Here is a 21,848-nt window from a genome sequence, read left to right on the forward strand (position 1 = left end):
CTGCTGTCCGTCTACTAGCTTGGAGGAAGGCACAAGGGAGTTGCTTTCCTTGCTGTGCCTGTGTGTTTGTGGAGATGGAGACACGCACAGCTTACTAGCACACACAAGGATAGCTCCGTAGGACCCTGCAAGGGAAAGGAGCCATCCAAAAAAAAGGTAATCAGGATCAGTGCTCAGCTGATTTTGCAGGAAGCTAAAACCTGTGAACATCAAGGAGCAGCATCAATTGTAACTGATTTAATCAGCATTTGAAATACCTTAAAAACCTTTTGAATTATCTTTTGTTCCACACCGTCTTTGTGTGGAGGTGATCATCTTGGTAGAGGAGCAGGGCTTTGGCTCCTCATTACAGCTGCCCCTGATAATTGGTGATCCAATAAATAATGGAGCAATAAAGAAGCAAGTGAGGTTTAGAACACACAGGCCCATAGAGTGAATAAAGCAGAAACAGCAGGATTTGCAGATGAGCATCTTCGGGTACAGCTTCATCTCCAGCAAGATCAATGAGCAGCACGATAGTGATATTACCAAATCTCTCTCCAAGTGCCATGAGATTAGCAGTGATAGGCACAGTGCATAAGATATCATGCTACATATATACAGCTCTGAGACTTAAAGCACAAAAAGTGCACTTCTATATTTTAGGAGGAATTCAAGACACAATTGTGCTTAGGCACAGTTAACAATTCTAGATGTTCCATGTAAGGATGCTAACTTTGAAATGACTCCTAAATGATGATGGTTCAGTTTTGGATTCAGTATGGACACTTTTTCCTTTAAGGGCCTGTTCACACGAGTTTCAGGTCCTGATCAGGTCCGGATCTGCAGACGCGGTGCTACTGATGCAGTGCGTGTTGGCTGCGTTTTTGATGCGTTCCAGTAAAAAAACGGAGTGAGGCTGTTAGTATGTTAGCTGCAGTGCAGTGCATTTTTGACGCATTTGCGTTTCCTGACCGTACAAAATGTGACATGCAGTATTTTTCTGTCGTAACCTGAACGCACGTGAGAACTGTAGCCCATAAAACACCTAGGGATACATTGGGATGCATTTTGAGTGCAGGAGCGTACGGATCAGGTCAGCACACAAAACGGACATCGTGTTAACAAGCAATAAAAGATCATAATCTTGGCTCCTTGGTGGTAAGACATAGAATAGATTGTACTTCTTATTCTCTGCTCTTATATTGATACATTTCTGAGGTATAGGTATGCCGGGTACTTATATCACCCTATTTTCCCTCAAAAAGTGAAGGGAGCTGTCTTATGGGGAATGCATTTTGTTTGGTACCAGCCTCATCCTTTTCTTTTTTTACCTTTTTTTTCTCAGGTAAGTTTCCTTAAAGTGACATTAAAGGCAAACATTTTTTTCCCTCCCCCCAATGTAAATGTCAGCACTTACCTTAAATGATGTCTCTTTTTCCGATCTTCTTCTTTCCTGATGTTTTCAGCCTTCTCTTCAGCGGTGCGGTGGCTCTCCAATCCAGGGCTGACTGCTCTGTCGCTCCGATCCAGCGGTATGTCTGCATGCGGGTGCACGCGTCCATAGACTTACCTTGCGTCCCTCATCGCGTCCCTGGCGAAAATGAGAATTGCGAATGCGCGGGCCCCAAGATCCTTTGCGGCCGCTCGATAAACTTCTCATTTTCGGACAGACTGCGCACGAAACACAGTGCTGTTTGAGCGTTTAAAAAAAACAAACTTTTTGCATATATCTACTGCAGATATATGCAAAAAAAACAACGGGAGGGTTTAAATATCCTTTAGTTGTCCAATTAGCTTCTACATAAATGTAGCCATTTCATAGGTATACAGTTTTTCTGACCGTAATGATTTGAAACTCCAGGATTCTCATACTTTGCTGCAAGCTAGATTGCACTTTTACTTCTTTCTGTTTACAAGCCAAAAGTTTTCCATTATAGTTTTGCCTCAAGAAGGCTTTACTTTCTTAAGGTGAATGCTATAACCTTTAAAGAGGCAGATTCACTTGGACACGAGGAGTCCATTAAGCTATCCTAGAGCTGTTTTACCGGGCGGATTTTCTACGTTTTATTTGTGAGTTGCTACATAATTTTTAAATAAACCTGAATGCTTTTACCTGTTACACTATGAGGGCTCTTTTCTTCTAAATTCCAAACTCGGTGATGATCCCTGGGATAAGGTTGCTGTTAGCACATCCAGGAAAAATCGCCGCTGTACCTGCGGGACATCTCCAGCACCGCAGAGAACAGATTTCCCTTCTACTGAGCCCTAACGCGGGAAGGGCCGAGTCCAAATTTAAGGCAGGACCGAGGACCAAATTGTTGTTAATCTAACGAACCCTTTTACTCACTACAGTCTGGCGAGTACCCATCTATAAGGGGGTCGTCGGTTTGAATTGAACTAGATGAATCAGTGTTTTGCCTTGTGGTTTCTGTTTCCACCTTTCTAATATAGTTACATAGTTACATAGTATTTGAGGTTGAATAAAGACATTAGTCCATCAAGTCCAACCTATTAGGATCTCAAAATGTTCATCCACTGAACATTTTTTTGCCTACCTGATATTTTCATTGTAAGACTGCCATTCTTCAGCTTGAAGATTTCCTCAAACTGTCGATCATTCTTTGAGTGGCTGACACGATCTTCTTGTTTTTGTATATTACTGTTTGCTGATTTTATTTGAACCACTCTGGATTGCTGATTGTGGTTTGACACTTAGTGGTTACTACGATCTTTTGTTACAATATATCGACAGATGATTTAATGCAACACATTTACCAATAAGTTGTTTTTCATGTGTTATCACCTTAATTTTGTCACGATTATCATTGCACATATGCTATTTTTGGACATCTGGTGTTTACTTTTCTCTTAGTTTTTTTGTTATAATTAATTCAAGACCTTTATATTTATTTATAACACCAATTCACGGTTGATTAAATTAATTTAACTTAATCCTTATAGGCTGTGCTAAACAAACACTTTTATCATCACTTATATTTATTCACTTAACCAATATTACCTACCTTTAGCGCTTAGTCACAATTTTTTCGTCAATGCTATAACCTGATCCCACCCGAGCTTGTGCTGGATAAGCCCACATAAATGCAATAGTGTTTGACTGTGGTTATGAGATGCTGCATACAGAGATCCTTGCCATATACTGTACCTGTACTACAGCAGAAGCCTGATCTTTGTGGTATGTCTGGAGCTATATGAAATAGGTTTTACACAACATATTAGTGTTTATGAAAAGTAATACTATTTTTTTGCTATATGTTGATGTAAGTTACCAGCGTAACATATCAGCCACAGATGTTATAAGATTGCACCGACTGAATTCTGTTTTTCATATTACATAGCATCTGTTGCTTAATGATAGTAAATAAATATTGTAATGTCAGCTACAGTATAAATGCTGACAAAGATTTATAAATATGGATAAATGCAAACTTTTATCTTGGAATATCAATGACATTTTAAGAATAAAACAATCCAAATGTTATCTACAATATTGTAGTTTATTTTCACAAATATAGAAAAAATACTTCAAACATAAACTGCATTAAATCTCTGTACACATTTTATAATATATATATATATATACACACATAAAGAATTAAAAGGCAGTCTTTTTAAAATCGTCTAATTTGCCCTTTCTCCTTGGCAGTTAAACAAGTTTTTGGACGTAATGCTGTAGGGAAAGACAAAGCAAAAACATGTCAACAATAGTTAAACCAGTAAAAAGAAAAATAAGACTTTTACATGAAAATGAACAAAGCAATTTAACTCATAATATAGTAAAACACACAAGCAAAAGGTACCTGGATCAGGAATTTGATTCTTCTTGGAGCTGACAACAATTTTATTATCATTCATCATTCTTACATCTTGATCTTCAACAATGTTGCTGTAAGATAAAATATACCACCAAGTAAAGACTAATGGTAAAACAATGTCTAGATAACCACAACTCATTATGAATACTGTTAGATAGAAAAAACTGCGCTAGGAATCAAATAACACTCTAAGAGCAGCTGTGCTTAATAGGTGAGTACACCCAAAATAGGAAAAAAGAAAATAGCACTGCGCTTCAAACTCAAAAAATATTCCTAAAATGTGAGAAAAATAGTATAAAATGTGAAATTGTCACAAAGTGATAAACAATTTTGTGTCATACACAACACCTGTGTTGCACAATGCATGTGCTGATGAGCTCTAGGTCTAATGGTCTAGACCAGGGGTGCCCACAAGGTCGATCGCGATCTACCAGTCAATCGCGTAGCGATCACTGGTAGATCGCCATGTCCTCTCCTCCCGCCGCTTCTCTGGATCCCCGCTGCTCTCCCCAGCGGGGATTCGAGAAGAAGTGAAGGAACCGGCGGCGGGGGAGGGCGGAGCCGCTGTCACTAACTAATGCAGAGCAGTGAGGAGAGAGAGACGCTCGGCCAGGATCTGACAGCCGGCGCCTCTCTCTCCCCTCACTGCTCGTACGTTCTGTCACAGCGGCTCCGCCCCCCCTCCCCCACGGCTCGTCGTATCCCCCTCTGCCCGGGAGAGCAAGGGAATCCAGAGAAGTTGCAGCCCCCCTGTGCGTGGCCGAGCGGCAGAGGATCGGTACATGTCAGTAGTATGTACCAATCCTCTGTGTAGGACAAACAATGGAGCGATCGGCTGATCACTCCAGTGTTTGTAAATAAATGGGGACACAAGAGGGGCCGGCCTGCGCAGCCCACGCCTCCTCCCGCCCCTGAATGCAGGTGTTAAAAGTAGATTTCCAGACGAAAAATAGTGGGCACCCCTGGTCTAGACACTATAAACCATAATAAACATAGTAAAAAATAAATAAATGTGCTAATACATCTCATAAAATGTGTACATATAGAAAATCCTGTGTTAAATCTCACAAGTGATGTAAAACTCCCTCTTAATCTACATAACCATATGTGAAGTCCATTACTTCTTGATACAATAAAGTCCTTGAAGTATGTGAGGATATATCTTCCAACTTTTATAATCAACACCACGTTGGTTAAATGCAAAAACAATTAGTGAATCAGTGCTCTCCCGTCTCCACCGTGCTCAAAGATAAGATCTGGCCGCACTCACCGACTCCTATTGCTCACCATATTTCAGATGAAGTTACATAGCGCATTGCATTGTTACTGCGATTGGATTTTTTTTGTCAGCCTAAAAAATGGTCTTACAGGTGCATGCCATGCATTTTTGATGCGTTCCAGTCCAGACAAAAATAGGACAAGCAGTATTTTTCTGGTCTTGTCTGGAACGGACTGAACTGGTGGGAACAGAGGCCAGAAATAGCATAGGGATACATTGGGATGCATTTTGGGTCTGGAAACAGTCTGGTCTGGAGGTAATCTGGATGTGGTGTGAATGGGCCTTTAAGGCAGTGCAAAAAATGTATTTATATGAAATAATTCTAGATTGAGATTCACGGTGTTAAAAACTAACAAGAAGCTTACAAAGTGTTTGTGAAGGTTCCCATTCATCCAGGTCATGGGGTATCTGTAAAAAATAAGTCAAGGCAACTGGACTGGCTGTATTTTTCTTGAAGATGTTTCACTGGTCATCTGACCAGCTTTCTCAATTTCTAAATTGTAAAAGATGTTCGGATGACCAATAAAACGTCTTCAAGAAAAATACAACAAGTCCAGTTGGACTTACTTTTTCAGATAAGCTTATAAAGTGTTTAATAAAAGGACTGCAGGGGATTGTAAATTACACCGTCATTCCTCTCTATGTCACCCATCACTAGAACAAGAGCTCTGGTAATTCAGCTCTCATAGCTGCACACCTTTTGCTGGAGGCTTCTGGTGCTTCTCTAGCATTGACTGGAGGAACTGATGGGGTGGGCAGAGTATTGTCGAGATCAGTCACGGCTGCGGCGTGGCTCTGCACTCTCAGCATAAAGTGGGCAATAACCCCCTATATACTGAGTTTTCAGTCACTTGAGGACAATAGTATATGTCCCCCCCGTGACCCTGAAGAGAACTATGGCCCAAAAAGATTTGAAAGAAAATTAGTTTGAAGTACCTAATGATGGTTCTTCTGTCTGCTTCTGATATTTTCAGATCATTTGCAAAGAGGATAGTATAATATGGTATCACAGGGTCACATGTTGGCAGGATCCCATGGGAAATGTGGTTGACCATATTTAAAACTCCATTGTACACAAGCAAGTCATCCACAAGGATCTGGGTAGAAAATGCAATAATAACAGTAAAATATTATTAGAGTTTGCAGTATTATAAAATTAGATAGATAGATAGATAGATAGATAGATAGATAGATAGATAGATAGATAGATAGATAAAAAGCAATAGGCACTCCATCATGTAAGAATAAAATGTTTTATAGACTACAATAAAAAAAATAAAAAAAACTTAACCAAATAGTCCCTCAAATTATCCAAAGAATATGGTTAAAATCTTAGAAATGTTGTCTAAAAAGAAACTCCAAAAACACATTTACCACCACATTAAAATCATCATACTGCCAAAAGTATAAACACATGAACTTTGAAACAATACTAACAATAGCAATGTTAAAGTGTGATATTAAAGGTAAAAACATTTTCAGCTATTTCAAATGCAGATGAAATCAATTTCGATGGATGCTGTTACTTGATGTTTAAAAGTTTTATTTTCCTGCAGAATCAGCTGGTCCCATGAGCACTGGCCCTGATTTAGGGTTGCTCCTTTCCCTTTTAGGGTCCGATGGAACCACCCTTGTGTGTGCTAGTAAGCCGTCTCTGCTCCCTGCTTATCCCTCCTCCCTTCTTCAAGCTACTAGATGGATAGTTGCTGCAGACTGTCCCTTATGATTCTGTACTAGACAGGAAGTTCAGGGAAATAAAGCTGAGAGAGTTGGAGACAACTGTTTGGAAACAGGATCACTGTACCTAGTTGGGCTAAAATATGAATACATATTTTGCTAGGCAATGTATTTGTTTGATCTGGATTCAATATTGAAAAAAGTTTGAGAGCTTACTACTACGACTTTAGTTTGTTTTGGATTTTGATTTCAGTTTTCAAGATCTGATTTTAGCAATTGTGATGGAGTCCAATAGAACAGGTTACACATTTAACAACCTTATTATTCAATGTACTAGACTTTGGTTTAGAGTAAACTGTTCACTTTGCAAGGAAAATTTTCACTTTGACATCTCATGCAACACATGCCATAAAGAAAATAGAAAAAGAATAGGTGGAAAGAGAAGCTGTTTGTAAGCAATGTCTTGAGTTTGCCCTTAAAGATTGGTTATACCCCACAAGGATTCTTCAGAGCGTGGCCTACTTAGATCACTCATGCTCCAATACCACAAGTGAGTGACCGTAAAAGAACTAGTGCGGTACGTCATCAAGAAACCTATGCTAACTCTGAAGGAGTTACAGGCCTCAGAGGCTGGGACTGGGGAGATTATGCATGGAAAGTGGCAAAAGAAAGCTACATTTAACCGTTTGCCAGAATGCAGGTAAAATTAAATATCTAATTAATTTTCAAACATATTAGAATAAGTTAGCGGTTGTAGTAACATATATCTTAGTTTTATGAAACTGGTAAAAGTAAATCTAATGACCAAATTAAGGTGATTGCAACAGTAATTGTAATTAATACTTACACCAAACTCTTTTACTCCTCTTTGTGGGGTTTTAGCATAATTCCATAGTTTGATCATTGACACTTTGGTTGGTTGATCAAAGACAACATAAATTCGATTAACCTATCACAAAATAAGGGGTTTCCATTATAAAGATACAATGTTGAACATGTAGATTACTTTCATTAGAATACATTAATTAAACCAATAGTAGTAGGGTACAGCAGACATCTGCAGGTGCTTGCACATCTCTGTTAAGCTAATGTCACCTTTGGCATAAAATCAACAGCTCATTTTGCCCCCCATCCTCCCCAGCAGTGAGTTGGCACCCTGCCAGCCTTCAAATCTCCCATGTAAAGACAAAGCACAGTAAGACGGAAGAGGGAAAGAACGCGTAGAGACCAGACTTGCAGAAATTCACTGCATTTCTTATGAACTTTTTAGGATGAATTGCCCCAAGGTACCTGCAGCTACAGACTTAGACTTTAGTAATGATAATGGAGATTTACATGTTGAGTGCACCAAGTTTATGGGCTACCAGTTGCTAAGGAAATTAAATGAAGGTATGTAGTGTAAACTCTTGTTACCATGATCCCAACTTCATTACCTATGATAGATTTACCTTTAAAGACCACTTGAATCTTCATTTTAAATCAGCTAAATTCATTCCAGACGCATAAAACTATATCTTTCAATGTATTTTTTTTTAAGCAGCCACTGCCTGAGAAGAAAAGCCTGTCCCCTGCCAGCAGCTGCAAAGAGGGACCCTTCATTTCTGTTGGGGTTTAGTGCTGTCAATGCAGAGATCAGACACACTCTCCTATTGAGCCAGTCCTATGGCTCTGCATTTAATAAAGCTTATGGTCCCAGCTGATTGGGGAGCTCTAGCTCTGACTCAGCAGGAGGTGTGCTGAACCTGTGCAAAGTGATCACTGCTTCCCCATATTGAGCAACATTCCCATTCTGCACCATACAGACAGGGCAGGCTCAGGCTGTGGCTGGTATTTAAACTAAAAAACTGTAAGACTTTGCACGTTTGTTTTGACAAACTTGGATTTTATTTAGCCAATTTAAGCTGAAAGGACTTTAAAACAAGAAACTTGCCATCAACCTGAATAATCAAAATGTATTATTGACCTACAAATCCTCTACGTTTTGAGTCCACAGTTTTATTCCAACATCAAACTCAAAGACCAAATACTGTACCAAAAAAAGATACCCAAAAAGATACCCAAAAAGATGCACGTACATCCAATAGTGTTGCAAAAATAATAAAAACAGTCTTTGAGTTTTATCAACCTGAACAGAAAACAATACAATATTGTAACACATACCAAGCCTGGAAGAATTGGAGAGAGCCAGGCATGTCTGCCATCACTGGTATTATTTATGTCATCAATTAGCTTGTCAGGGGTTCTCACATCTCCACATATTCCTTCTAAAATGTTTATGCTTTCTGGAAAAGCAGCAATATCTAATAAATTCAAGTTCAGGCTTATACAAAGTTTTGGGGAAGTACTATAAAAATAAAAAAAACAATTAGCGAAAAGTAAAACATCTATTAACACTTATGTTCCTATACTTTATCAGAAAATAAATGGCTATAAAGGCCTTTGTGGCCAGGGACCATTAAAACCTAGATGCCCAGGCCATATTTAGCAGAGTCTCTCTCTCTCTAAATCTATATCTTGTATATACACACACACAGCCACTAACTAATAATGATGTCAGGAATCTAATGGGTTCCCAAACAAACAGGCAGCACATGTATCTTTCTGCTGTTCTGTCAGCAGTCAGCTTTTTCTCACAGCAGAGAGAAAGATGGAGAAAAAGAGCTCTTAGCATCAGTAAGCTCACATATAAAAAAAAAAAAAAAAGTTAGTGAACTGCTTTTTTCATTGTAAAGCTGTACAAAGCCCGCAGGCTCCAGGAGCCAGACCAGAACTTATTAAGATCTGAGAAAAAAAAAAAAAAAAGTTTGTTTTCTCTATAATAATAGACAAAAATCCTTGAGCTCCTCACCATGTGTAGGTAAGAAACCTAGGTGACATATAGAGTACATACGCTGTCCATAACCCTGCCAAGCCAGTGATATATATATACACATATGGGTGAAACTCGAATAATTCGAATATCGTGCAAAGTTCATTTATTTCACTAATGCAACTTAAAAAGGTGAAACTAATATATGAGATAGACTCATTACATGCAAAGCAAGATAATTCAAGCCGTGATTTGTCATAATTGTGATGATTATGGCTTACAGCTCATGAAAACCCCATGCCATCTGCAGCCCAAAGACATATTTTGTGAATTAAGCCCCAAGCCTGCATGTGATCGCCAAGTCACTACCAACATAGCAATCACCAGAAATTACTCTATTGGTCCCGATAGTAAGTGAGAACCAACGCTGTCAGTCACAGTTGGGTCTAGCACAGCGATGGTGAACCTAGGGCACGCATAGGCCCCTCTGGTGGCACACGAGCCTAGGCAGGGATGTCAAATTATGCTTGCCTGACACCCAGGACATTTGCGGGATGCTGGGCGGGTAGGTTTTTTCTACATTTAGCCCTGCTTTAGGCAGGCAGGCCTAAATGTAGAGAGGGGAAGCCCCCGCTCGTTTAGTACAAGTGATGCCACCAAGATCACTTGTAATAAGCCTGCTGGTTATTAGATCAGTGCATTTCTATCAGGTCAAATCCATAGCTGCATGTTATCTCTTTCTGCATTATTTGGCCCAGGATTTTAATTCTAAATCCTCATCCCAAAGCTATTTTTACTGGAGAGAAGCCTTTGAACTCTTGCACCCTTTGGAACATTATTCAACTGAAAAGGATACTATTTTCGGTGAGCTTAATTTTTTCTCCATGTTCATCATACATCTCCAGACCATTCAGTCCAATATAATATGGGTCTCCCCAAGTGGTGAGCAGCTGAAATTGGAAAATAACTGAAAACAGACATTAAGGAAAATGCTTTTTTTGTGACATTAAAAGAATCCTACAATATATTGTATTTACACTACAACAGAGACAATATATTGAAGACAGTCTTTCAGCTGGGACACTCATTTTATGTAATGTTTTTTTCTTTGGTCCCATAACCCAAAAACCATCAGCGAACATATCAGACTGTGAAATTATTCTACACTCGCTAGGCTATCTAGCACCTTTTACGGCAGGGGTAGGCAAACTCCGGCCCTCCATCTGTGCCAATCATGCATCTGCCTCTGGGAGTTATGCCTGTGGTTGTCAGTCTTGCCATGCCTAATGTGACTTGCAGCTGCATCACAGCTGGAGGGCCAGAGTTTGCTTATCCCTGTTTTACAGTATATTAGCAATGCTTAAATGGCAAAGTGATAAGCAAAACAAGATGCTGTTGCATTTGGATTTCTACCATTTTATTACACAGTATCAATGCTCCTGCACTACAGCCGCCCATAAAACCAAGCAATACTCCTCACTTTGAGCATTACTTGTGATTATCAGGCTGTTTGTGATATGTTTGTTGGGAAATCTTTCTAAAAAGTAGTCCTGATGGTCTTGTGTGTCTACACCCCTTGCCCCCCTACAGATCCAAACATACCTCCACTGGCTGTGGCCTCCCACACTGTTTGCAGCCTAGTCAGTAACAATCTAGTGCCTAGCTGCCCGCACTTGTCCATTAAGGTCCCATAAACTTGAATAAGCCACTGCTCCTGCTAAAAAGATATGTCTCAGGCCTAGTCAACCAGGCACTAACTGTAGTATTAGATGCAAGGTCTGCTTAAATGTTACACACAGAACCAAACATTTTAAATAAAAGGATACAGCCACATGGCATCAATGGTGCTTCATAATCCATACTGGTTGGCACTGTGCACTTTAAATAGCTAACAAAGGAAGAATAAGCATTTAGTCTGGAATACACTTAAAACAAAATATTACATTTACAATTCAATTTTGGTGTGAACCTAGTGGGGGGAATTTTTCAAAACTGGAGCAGACAGAATGTGGAGCAGTTGCCCATGGCAACCAATCAGCTTCTCTCTTCAGTTTGCTCAGGTAAGATTTGAACATGAGACAAAGAAGCCGATTGGTTGCAGTGCAAATCTGCTCCAGGTTTTGTCTGCTCCAGTTTTGATAAATTCCCCCAATGTATTTTATATTTGCCAGAAGCAGTGCAAAAGAGTGACAGTTTTTGCAAAATCACAAATCAAAAGAATTGTTAAAAATAATAAGCAAGACTCATTCACTAATCCTGCAAACAGACAGAATATTAATTTCTTGCTGTTACCTGGATTGTTTATTATATTGACGTTCTGTCACATAGTCAACAAAAAGAATCTCTTGTGCAAAATCAAAGTGACAGTTACCAGGACCCTTCCGGATCAGAAATCCCTGAGGTGGAGAAATGCAGCATCCATCAAGCGTTACATGGACAATTTTTGCCTTAATGAAAAAATATGGTCAGTCAGACAACTAGTAAAAGTTGAAAACAAATGTTAACAAAATTATATATTTTTTAAATTAAATTTATAAAAAAGTGTTTAGAATATGTACATTCTAAAAGAGCATTTAGGAGTTTCCTCCAGTCTGGGTGTTGCATCTCAGTGCTGCTGATTTCCTGCAGCCACCTAATTTCTACATGCATACACTCCAGTAATGGTTGCATAGCTTTTCTCAGTATAGGTTTCCAAATGGTGAAAACAAGGGACCATGTCTGTGCAATCTGTGTAGTCTCCATTGGAAGCCCATGTGGGAGACAGACAGAGCATTTTCACACTAAAACAGGAAATGCCTAAACAAGGAACTATATGAAAGCATTGGCAGGTAATATTTTAATGAAAGATGCAGATATAAAAATATTTAAAGCAAATTTTTTTTAAATTAACCCTTGCAGTGGGGCTACCCCCCCCCACTGCAAGGGTTAACTGCTCGTTTGTGTCTAGGTTCAAAAAACACAAAAAAATACTCACCCAAAACTCAGAGCCATCTTCTTCTTAGACCGGTCTAAAGGTGGCCATACACTCTACAACCATCGCAAGACTTTAGTCTTGCGATGGTTGTACAGGGATTAAAAAAACGTACGATCTGCCTATCTTGGACAGGCAGATCGCACTCTCGATCATCGCAAGCCCGCCCCCCTGAGGGGCGTGCTTCCGATGACCGCAATGCTGAACGGGCAGTGTGCGCGTGCGCACACCGGCCCGTTCGGCATTTGTCTTCCGAGCACCGTTCTAACCAGCCGAGAATCGTACGATTCCCGGCTGGTTTTCAAACATGCTGGTTCGACAGAAGACGTGCGACCGTACAGTAGAAACGGTCGCACGTCTCCGTTCACACTGCTCGATTATCGTACGAAAAACCGATCGCATACGATTATCGTACGATAATCGTGCAGTGTATGGGCACCTTTAGGAATGTCTGTCCCCACCCTCTGCAGCAGTCTAAATGTCCAGTAAATCATCACGTCTATACACTGCACATAGACATAAGGACGCTGAGGAACAATTCAATCTGCTGTGAAGGAGAGGACAGGCTGGAGGGAGCGCCATGACATCTGGCTGGCTCGGAACTTTGGGTGAGTATATCTTAGTTAGATTAGCACCTAGACGCAAAGGGGCACGTACAAGGGTAGTACAAGGGTATCCCCACTGCAAGGGTTATTAAATAAAATCTGCTTTCATTTTGGAATGACAACAACATTATAGGAGATGTTAGTGATAGGGGTTATATATATATTATATATAGACTTATCCAGGATCAAAACTTCTAAATTATTATTTTTTTCATATTTTACATTTGCAAAATCTTTAATACCATAAAGGTAAACGCCAAGGGCCAAAAGGTATGAAGAAAAGAATAGCGTTTTAGCCTCATTGAAAGTAATCAGGTGAAATATAGAATTTCTCGTCTTAGCTGCACTGTCAACCTTGACTAACACTCTCCCAAGATAATCACCCTTTAATGTCTGCCTCTCACTTTGTGTAGGTAAAAGGCGATAGGGAGATAGGGAAGGTTAACTTTCTATCGATGTAGGCACACCCCAGACCTACAACAGCTGTTTGAATTTTACAAGCCTGGTGATGATGGCAAAGCCTCAAGATACCCTTTAAAGGAGAACTATGAGGTGAGTGCTTTTCACTCACCTCATCGTTCTAGCCGACCTGTGACAATGAGACTGTCACAGGTCGGCTCAGTAGATCGGGAAGTGAGCGAACACATACCGGTGTTCGCTCACTTCTCGATCCTGTCACGGCTCTCTGCCGTGACAAGGGAGGGGCTGGATTCCCCCCTCCCCGCTCCGATCTGCCAGCGCTGACTGGCGGAACGGACGGGGGAGGGTACAGCTGGCTCTGCCTCTAGATAGGCAGAGCCAGCTGTCACTCACGCAGCTAGGCGGATCTCGACATCGATGTCGGGATCCGCTCCGGCGTCTCCGTATACTGAGCTTAGGGTGACGCTAGTTTGTGTCCTCCCGTTACCCTTTGGAGAACTATGGGGAAAAGCCCTGACCCCATAGTTCTCCTTTAACCATGACAGTTAAGGTCCCCACACACCTTACGATAGTCGTACAATAATTGCGGGAAATCCCGCGAACGTACGATTATCGCAAGGTGTGTGGAAGCCGTGCGACCTCTACTACTGTAAGATGTACGATGTTCGGCTGGTGTGTGGCATGTTTGTAAGATAAAAGCCGGACGGGCCGGTGTGCGCAAGCGCACATTGCCCGTTCGGCATTGCGGTTATCAGAAGCCCGCCCCTCAGGGGGCGTGGCTTGCGATTATCGCAAGTACGATGTGCGATGGTTGTAAAGTGTGTGCCCAGCCTTAGTCATTACAGGTATTATTTCATCCCACAAAAGATTAACACTTTAAGGTACATGTTATGTTCATTATCATTATTTCACTCATATCTGCTGTAATGTTACTTTGTATACTCAATAATACAACTCATTATAAAACTCATTACCCCTCTATATGTGTCTTCAGGAGACTTATTGTAATTCCAGAACCGCAGTCCAGCAATTGTCTCTGCTTTATTAAAATTTATTGTTATAGTGTGATTTTCTCCAGCGGTAAATGGAATAAGCCACATGTGAGAATCTTCACTGGTTATTTTTACACCATCGATGAGTCTAAAAAAAGAAAATTTAAGTTTCTACATTTTTATTTATTTTAGTACAGTGATATGGTGCCTAAAAAAAGTATTCACTCATTAGAAAGTATTGAAGCACAGAACAGTAAATCAAAGTTGATGCATTTATTTACACATATCATTAAATACAAGCTCTTTCATGACAAAGTGAAAGCAGATCTCTACAATGGGAGTTAAATTAATTACAAAGAAAAAAACCCCACAAGAACACAACATAACAGCTCTTTAATTTTGGCAAACTTAAATCATAACTGGTGTAGCCAAGCAAATATGTGTATAAATATATATCTATATATAGTATATCTCTATCTATCTAGATAGATAGATTTTATATATATATATATATTGCAAAACTAATGATAAGAATACTTATATTGTGCCTACAAGTTTAATACCTTTGAATAAAAGGTATGCCAGAGGCATGTTGGGATTTGTAGTTAACCACTTGAAGTCCGTGGTTTTAAACCCCCTTCCTGCCCAGGTAATTTTTCAGTATTCAGCGATGCGGTACTTTGACTGACATTTATTTTGTCATGCAACGCTGTACTGAAAGGGGTGACAGGGGCCCCCCGACCCCTGTCACCTAGGGACCCCCAAAGAAGCTGATGAAGCAGAGATCTGCTTCATCAGCTTCTTCTGTGGCTCCCAGCCAGAGGACTGACAGCTAAAGGCGGAAGTGATGTAATACACTTCGCTTCCGACTTGAGAGAGAGAAGGGGGAGAGATCAGCGGTGGGAACTGCTGATCTCTCCTCCTTTTCACTTTGAGCAGCTGCTGTGCCGGTCCTGTCAGTCCTGGGCACCGCAGTGGGGACAGCGGTGCCTGGGGTAACGGCTGTTACCCTTCCTGGCAGGTTTCTGCGAGCAGAAAAAAAAAAAAAAGGACGTACATTTACGTGACATTGTGGTTTACACCATCATGACAAATAAACACTAAAAATTAAGTAAGCTTATACATACTTGTCTAAGGTCCTGTCATCATCTTGATAGTCAGGAAGTACACTAAGGTCTGGAGGTGATGCAGATATTATGTTCATATTCAAAGGCAATGGTTCACCATCTAGTCCCACAATTTCAAGTTCTGTAAGTCCAAGGTAATGCAAGTCCCCCCACGTCATTGCAAAATTCAACTGAAGACCTTAGTAAAAAAAAATTGTACACTTTAATTACTTAATTCATCCATCATCCATTGATTCATTCATTCACAGGCTGGGGTTTTGAGAGAGGGGCTACGTTTATTTTGGACCTCCCCCTCAGAGCAACTACCTGATTTTAAAGGGGATGTGGGCTGGTATGAGAATAATACAAGGCCAGCCTGCTCATGCTTTTATTCATGCTGTGGAAGCTCGTATTCCTGGTGTGTTAGGCTATTTATGCTTCATAGTTGAAGCCAAAAAAAAGTAACAAAACTATCTTATAAAACACATGCATCTGTGTATCTGGATGAAGTGTGGCAAGGTTTTAATAACTTATCTGCAAATTTGCTGCGCAGGTGCTCTAGGATGGAGTCTACAACCCCTGCCACTACCAGCCTTCTAGCAAGCAGTACAGAGCAGACCACAAAATACAGAGGGGAGGTCCTGTGTCCGGTGATGCACTCCAAGAAATGGACTTTACAAGTAAAACAAAAATCCTGTTTGCTTGAACATACATCACAGGACACAGGGAGTTAAAAATTCTTTACCTACTAGGATATTCAAAAACAGTCCAGCAGAGGGGTGGGGCGACACAGCAAATAATGACTGATATGCCCAAGGAACATCAACAACCGCCACAGGGAACAAGAAACAGAGGCATAGAGCCATGCCTGAGGTTACATGACCACCTGAAGGCATCCACAGAGGACTGAATGTCCACCCAGTAGAACCTGACAAAAGTGTGCACTGAGCACCAGGTGGTGGCCCTACAGATTTTTAAAAATCAAAGCCTACCTAGTAATAAAAACCCCAAGACGTATTAACACCTCTAGTGGAGTGTGCATTGCCAAGAAAAAGATGAACTTTCCTCCTATGCATGTGGGCCTGAGAAATGGTCCAATTAATCCAACCAGCAATAGTGAAATGAGGGGCTGGTAGGCCCATACGGGGACCCCCTGGGATAAGGAACAGAGAGAGTCAGGCTAGCCAATAGCAGCAATTGCAGAGAGGTAAAGGCTAACCGTTAAAAATTACATCCAAACAGTGGAGAGAAATTTCTTTAGGATGTTTTGGAGCAGGGCATAAAAATGGTAACACTGGTTAACATGGAGGGCAGAGACCATCTTAAGAAGAATGGAGGCCTTAGGCCTCAGCACAACGTTATTCTTATGGATGACCAGAAAAGGATCCTTCCATGTCGAGGGCGCTAATTCAGAAACGCCTACCAGAAGTGTTGTGTATGAGGAAGAGTAATTTATACCATCAGTTTTGCAGAGTTTTATCACAAAGTCAAAGATCTATTGGCTCCAAAACTCATAACTATTTATATGTATGTGGCGGAACAGATAATTCTTATATTTAAATTAGGAAAAGGTAAATTTTTCCTTTGAATCATAAAGATTGATCCCCCTAATACATTTAAATGTTAAAATCCTTTAATGTTACCAACTAGACTAAAACAGATAATAAACAAAAGTGACCATATATCAACATTAGGGAAATCTTTGCTAATGTGCAAATCAAACAAACAACTCAGGCAGTAGTTTCATTATCTTCTTTGGTACCTTTTAAAACAATCAATTTGGAGGGTTGACCATATATGATGCAAGTACTATTTAAATCTGGATTGGTGCCCAGTTCATGAAGTGGCTACTATATACCCAGCCACTTACTTGCAGTACAATCAAATTTGTTCAAAGGATCACTGCGCTAGAACTGGAATCTATATAGCTAATAGGACCAGCAGCAACTCTGTGTAACAAAAGTATCTGAAATGGCAAGTAAGTTGCGCTTGATCTAAATTGATGTGAATTCCAAAGTGAAGGGTAAACTAATACATCACAAAAAACACCTAAACTTCTGTAAAAATACAGAAATCTTCTATCTCAATGTGTGATCAATAAGTGAATAATCAAACGATCAATATAAACCAATCTCTTGAATCAAAAGAAAAAACATAATTAGTGTATAAATGCCGGAAGTTGACGGCATGTGAAACGCAGAACATGTATTCAAACACCCCAGTGTCTCAATAAATATATGTGACAGAAGCACGGTGCTCCCACAGTGTAGCCTATGTTATGGAAATTCACTTGGTTCAACGCACAAATCCATGTCGCATTAAGCTGCGCCAAACGCAAAGAATTTCCCCCGTTGTACTACGCTCCTTTATGCAAGGACTGGAAGTATCCCCTTCTATAGAGTCATGTAGAGTCAGGAGACAGATGTTGCTTGTTCGTTAATCCCATGCTAAGAGACCTGAGCACAGGTATGTTTATTGTTTATACCTGCCCAACAGGAAGTGATGTCAGACAGGAAGGGGTGTCTCAAACAGTGAGACAGGAAGTGATGGCAAACCAACAGATGATTTCAACAACCAGCAAACCAGGAAGTGGGACAGACAGAAAGTGAACAGGAGTCAGCTAACAAATCACATGTAGTAACAATCAATGACCACCTGAGTGACTTTATCCAGCGCGGCTCAGTGAGCAATGCCACATAACGTTACTAGGATTCTCATGCGCGCTCATTCACAGGGATAACGTTATGTCATCTCAAGCGTGTTGATCAGGCACACCAGAGAGAACAAACACACGTTCCTTTCATATACTGCGTTGCAAACAAATGTATCCACGCAAGCCAATAAATCCATGCATTGCACGGGGGGCCCCAGCCGGCGTCCATACATTCGCCAAGAAGACACTGCTCCGCTGCGCATAAGAAATCTCCTCCAATGGATTAATCCCCCAGCGTCTATTTAAACTGAGACACTGAGAGACTAATGACAAAACATTACAATACACTAATAACGCATCCTAATAAAATTTCCACAACACCTAGAGTCCTCTGTAACGAGCGAATGAAACAGAAAACCAAATAAAGCAACTTAATTGTAATCCTTATATAGGTGACCCATAGATATAACACTCTTACATGTGCCAACTTAATCTAGTGAGCAAAAATAGTGATTTCAATAACCTATTCGTGAAAATATAATAATAATATAATAATATAACAATTATCTTAATAATTATTAATAATATGCACACACTTATCAGTGTCTCAATGGCCAAAATGAACAGTGATTAAACCCAATTATGTGAAGTAAGATATACTCTCCGATTCCCATCTCAGATGGATACACAATAGTATACCAAACAACCACGGGATTAGATATATTGAATAATCTCAGCGATATAGCAAGCAGTCAGTTTCTGAGGTTTTTTGCAGTTTATATGAGACGGGATATAAACGGTTATTTCCTTCTCTCAATGATATTTAAATGAATAATCCGTTCATTTCCCCGGTAGATATCCTCCAGAATATATCCAACCTGTTATTGATTGAAAAAAATGGAAAAAGTCCTGAGGTTCTAATATTCCATCCCCTCCTTAAGTCTCCAGTTGGAGACTTAGTCATTCAACCATCTTGTCTTTCTCTTTTGACTTTCTCTTTCTAAAGCAACGAAGCAACCTCTTGTAATAAGCTAATTTAACTGTAAACAAGTACAAGGCCTCAGCTAGAATGAACTGGCCTTTTTTTTTTTTGAAGGCCATTTTGTAGATAAGGTCTATGTGCATACGCAGTCAGTATTATGTTAATCACTGGAAGATATTTAAACTTTAGGCTCAATCATTGAACCGGGACCTATTTTTAAGCTGAGACGTGTGTCAGTTTGAATTCACGTAATAGAAAAGTCATTTGCACTCCAACGAGAATTTCAGTCAATGCACTTTATTGACAAAAGAATTGTCACATCGTATAGCAACGTTTCGGAACCGTATAGGTTTCTTCTTCAGGCACAGTTTTTGTAATTGACTGAAATTCTCATTGGAGTGCTAGTGACTTTTCTACTACGTGATACTGATCTGCAGAGGCATGTGCTGCCCTCTCAGTACCCACCCATTATTTTGGGTTATATTCGGTCAGGAGTGCAATGGGATCTACTTGAAATCAGTTTGAATTCCTCACATGATCATGCTAAAAGAAAAGGGCATTATTTTACACAACAAGCAACCTGTCGAAGACACTTCATTTATTAATTTGATTTGAGGCATCCCAGTATTGTGTCTATTTTAGGGCTGCAACTAAAGATTAGTAGGCCAATTATTTTTTAGATTAATCGGATACAAAAATACCATATTTTATTCAAAATAAAATACACAAATGGAGTGTTACAAACAGTTTAAGTCAGAATAAAATGGTATGCACATTTTTTACACCCAAACTGCACTGGAATGCATGGCATTGCAGTACCGTGTGTTCCAGTGCAGGTGCTCACACTGCACACAGGTTCTCTTTAAGGTCACATTAGGGGTCTTTTAGACCCCTAGTGTCACCTTTCCACTTCACTGGGGAATGACAGCTGCCTGCCGAGGCAGCTAAAAGTATACACAGCAGGCAGTGGCTGGGAACAATAGCCAGCCTGCTATCGGCTATTTTAAATTTCAATAGCCAATAGCAGGCTGGCTATTGCACCTGCCCACTGCCTGCGGTCAATCAGCAGAGGAGAAAACTGAAGTAGAAAGTTCAGTGCCAGCGCAGGAACGGGGAGGAGAGACCCATGTACCTCTGCATTGCCCCGCTGGTGCCAGCTGCAGAGGTCTGTGTCCCCGCTGCCTCTGCCGATACAGGTGGGGAGAGCAGAAGGGTTTGAAAAGGACACAGACTCCTGCAGCCGGAGGGGAGGAGAACAGAGAAGCAAAGTGGAGGCAGCTGCGGATTCAACTAATAAACCAACTAATCGATAATGAGAATCGACCATTGGTGGTGGTGGATGACATTCTTCAAACAAAATTGCAAAAAAAAAAACTGTTTAGTGATCATTAAAACTTACCATTGAAATACTGTATATGTAACAATATGTATTTTCCCTTTATTGTGTATGTGTAAATACCATCTCATGTCTGATTCACTTGGCAAGTACAGGAATACTGTTTTTTGTTAATAACAGGATTTTTCTACCTACAAAATGTAAAATCCCTTTCTTGGAGTCCACTGAGACACAAGCATTATGTTACCATAGATTATAAAGCACCACCTATAGGAAAATGGGCACTAGTGCAAGAAGACTGTAGGTCAACCCTAAGGTGTATAAACCCTATGAAAAAATAAAGGCCAATTATACATGGAATGTCTCTCAATGGATTTTGACAAAGGGATTTTGTGGCAAGTACCAAAATCCAGTTTACTCGGTCATCCAGGGAGAGAAACAAAAACAGTATATAACAGGGAAGTCAGGAAATCACCAGCACTCAGTAGTAAAGATAAATATGTCCCTTTTATTGGACAGAAAGCATCACAGACATCCAAATAAACCGACGTTTTGGGGCCGCACAGGGTCCCTTCCTCAAGGCAGAAAGATGTGACCCCAAGACGTATTACATCTTTCTACCGTGAGGAAGGGACCCTGCACGGCCCTGAAACGTCGGTTTATTTGGATGTCTGTGACGCTTTCTGTCCAATAAAAAGGGACATATTTATCTTTACTACGGAGTGCTGGTGATTTCCTGACTTTCCTGTGTTTGCACGGCGCCATCCGTGGTAATTCATCACTGCGAGCACCACTTTTTTCTAATCTGGCCGGGACTGCTGTGAGGAGTGCGGAGGGTCTCTCCATCTACTTGCATCAGTATATAACAGGGGACATTTTAAAGCAGTGGAGACAATCACACTCTAGGCTAGCAAAACTTCTACTCAGATCCTCCCAGATCATTTAGACAGAAAGCAACTGAAGAACCAAAGTACCAGGTTAAGAATCTATGGGCGGAGAAGAGATTTAATCTGAGATATATAAGTTATAGAAGTGATCGCTTATATAGAGGCACAAACCAGAGAAAGGTCACCCACAGCCTCTGAAAGAGAAGTGAAAGCCAAGTGCTCACTGTAACTGGTCCACCCCTGACTAAAGACAAGACGCAGCAATCTCTCCCACAAGGAATCCATGCAGTCGGAGGTTACGGGTCTCTCACAA

At 40.5% G+C, this 21,848-nt stretch overlaps 1 protein-coding gene across 1 annotated transcript in view; it reads right to left on the reverse strand.

Annotated features, from left to right (window-relative positions):
- Nucleotides 1-3,614: 3,614 nt before the first annotated feature.
- Nucleotides 3,615-21,848, reverse strand: part of LOC108802291 (protein KIAA0556-like) — a gene marked incomplete at its 5' end in the record, with an annotated part of 45,245 nt that continues 27,011 nt past the window's right edge. The window contains 10 exons of the mRNA XM_018574158.1: nucleotides 3,615-3,673; nucleotides 3,804-3,889; nucleotides 6,034-6,194; nucleotides 7,622-7,723; nucleotides 8,935-9,074; nucleotides 10,440-10,550; nucleotides 11,410-11,471; nucleotides 11,876-12,030; nucleotides 14,554-14,719; nucleotides 15,699-15,876. Coding sequence (XP_018429660.1) covers nucleotides 3,615-3,673; nucleotides 3,804-3,889; nucleotides 6,034-6,194; nucleotides 7,622-7,723; nucleotides 8,935-9,074; nucleotides 10,440-10,550; nucleotides 11,410-11,471; nucleotides 11,876-12,030; nucleotides 14,554-14,719; nucleotides 15,699-15,876 — 1,220 coding nt within the window. The remainder of the gene's footprint in view (nucleotides 3,674-3,803; nucleotides 3,890-6,033; nucleotides 6,195-7,621; nucleotides 7,724-8,934; nucleotides 9,075-10,439; nucleotides 10,551-11,409; nucleotides 11,472-11,875; nucleotides 12,031-14,553; nucleotides 14,720-15,698; nucleotides 15,877-21,848) is intronic.

This window comes from Nanorana parkeri, unplaced genomic scaffold, assembly GCF_000935625.1.
Source record: "Nanorana parkeri isolate BGI_ZX_2015 unplaced genomic scaffold, ASM93562v1 scaffold2778, whole genome shotgun sequence".
Classification (NCBI taxonomy): Eukaryota; Metazoa; Chordata; class Amphibia; order Anura; family Dicroglossidae; genus Nanorana; species Nanorana parkeri.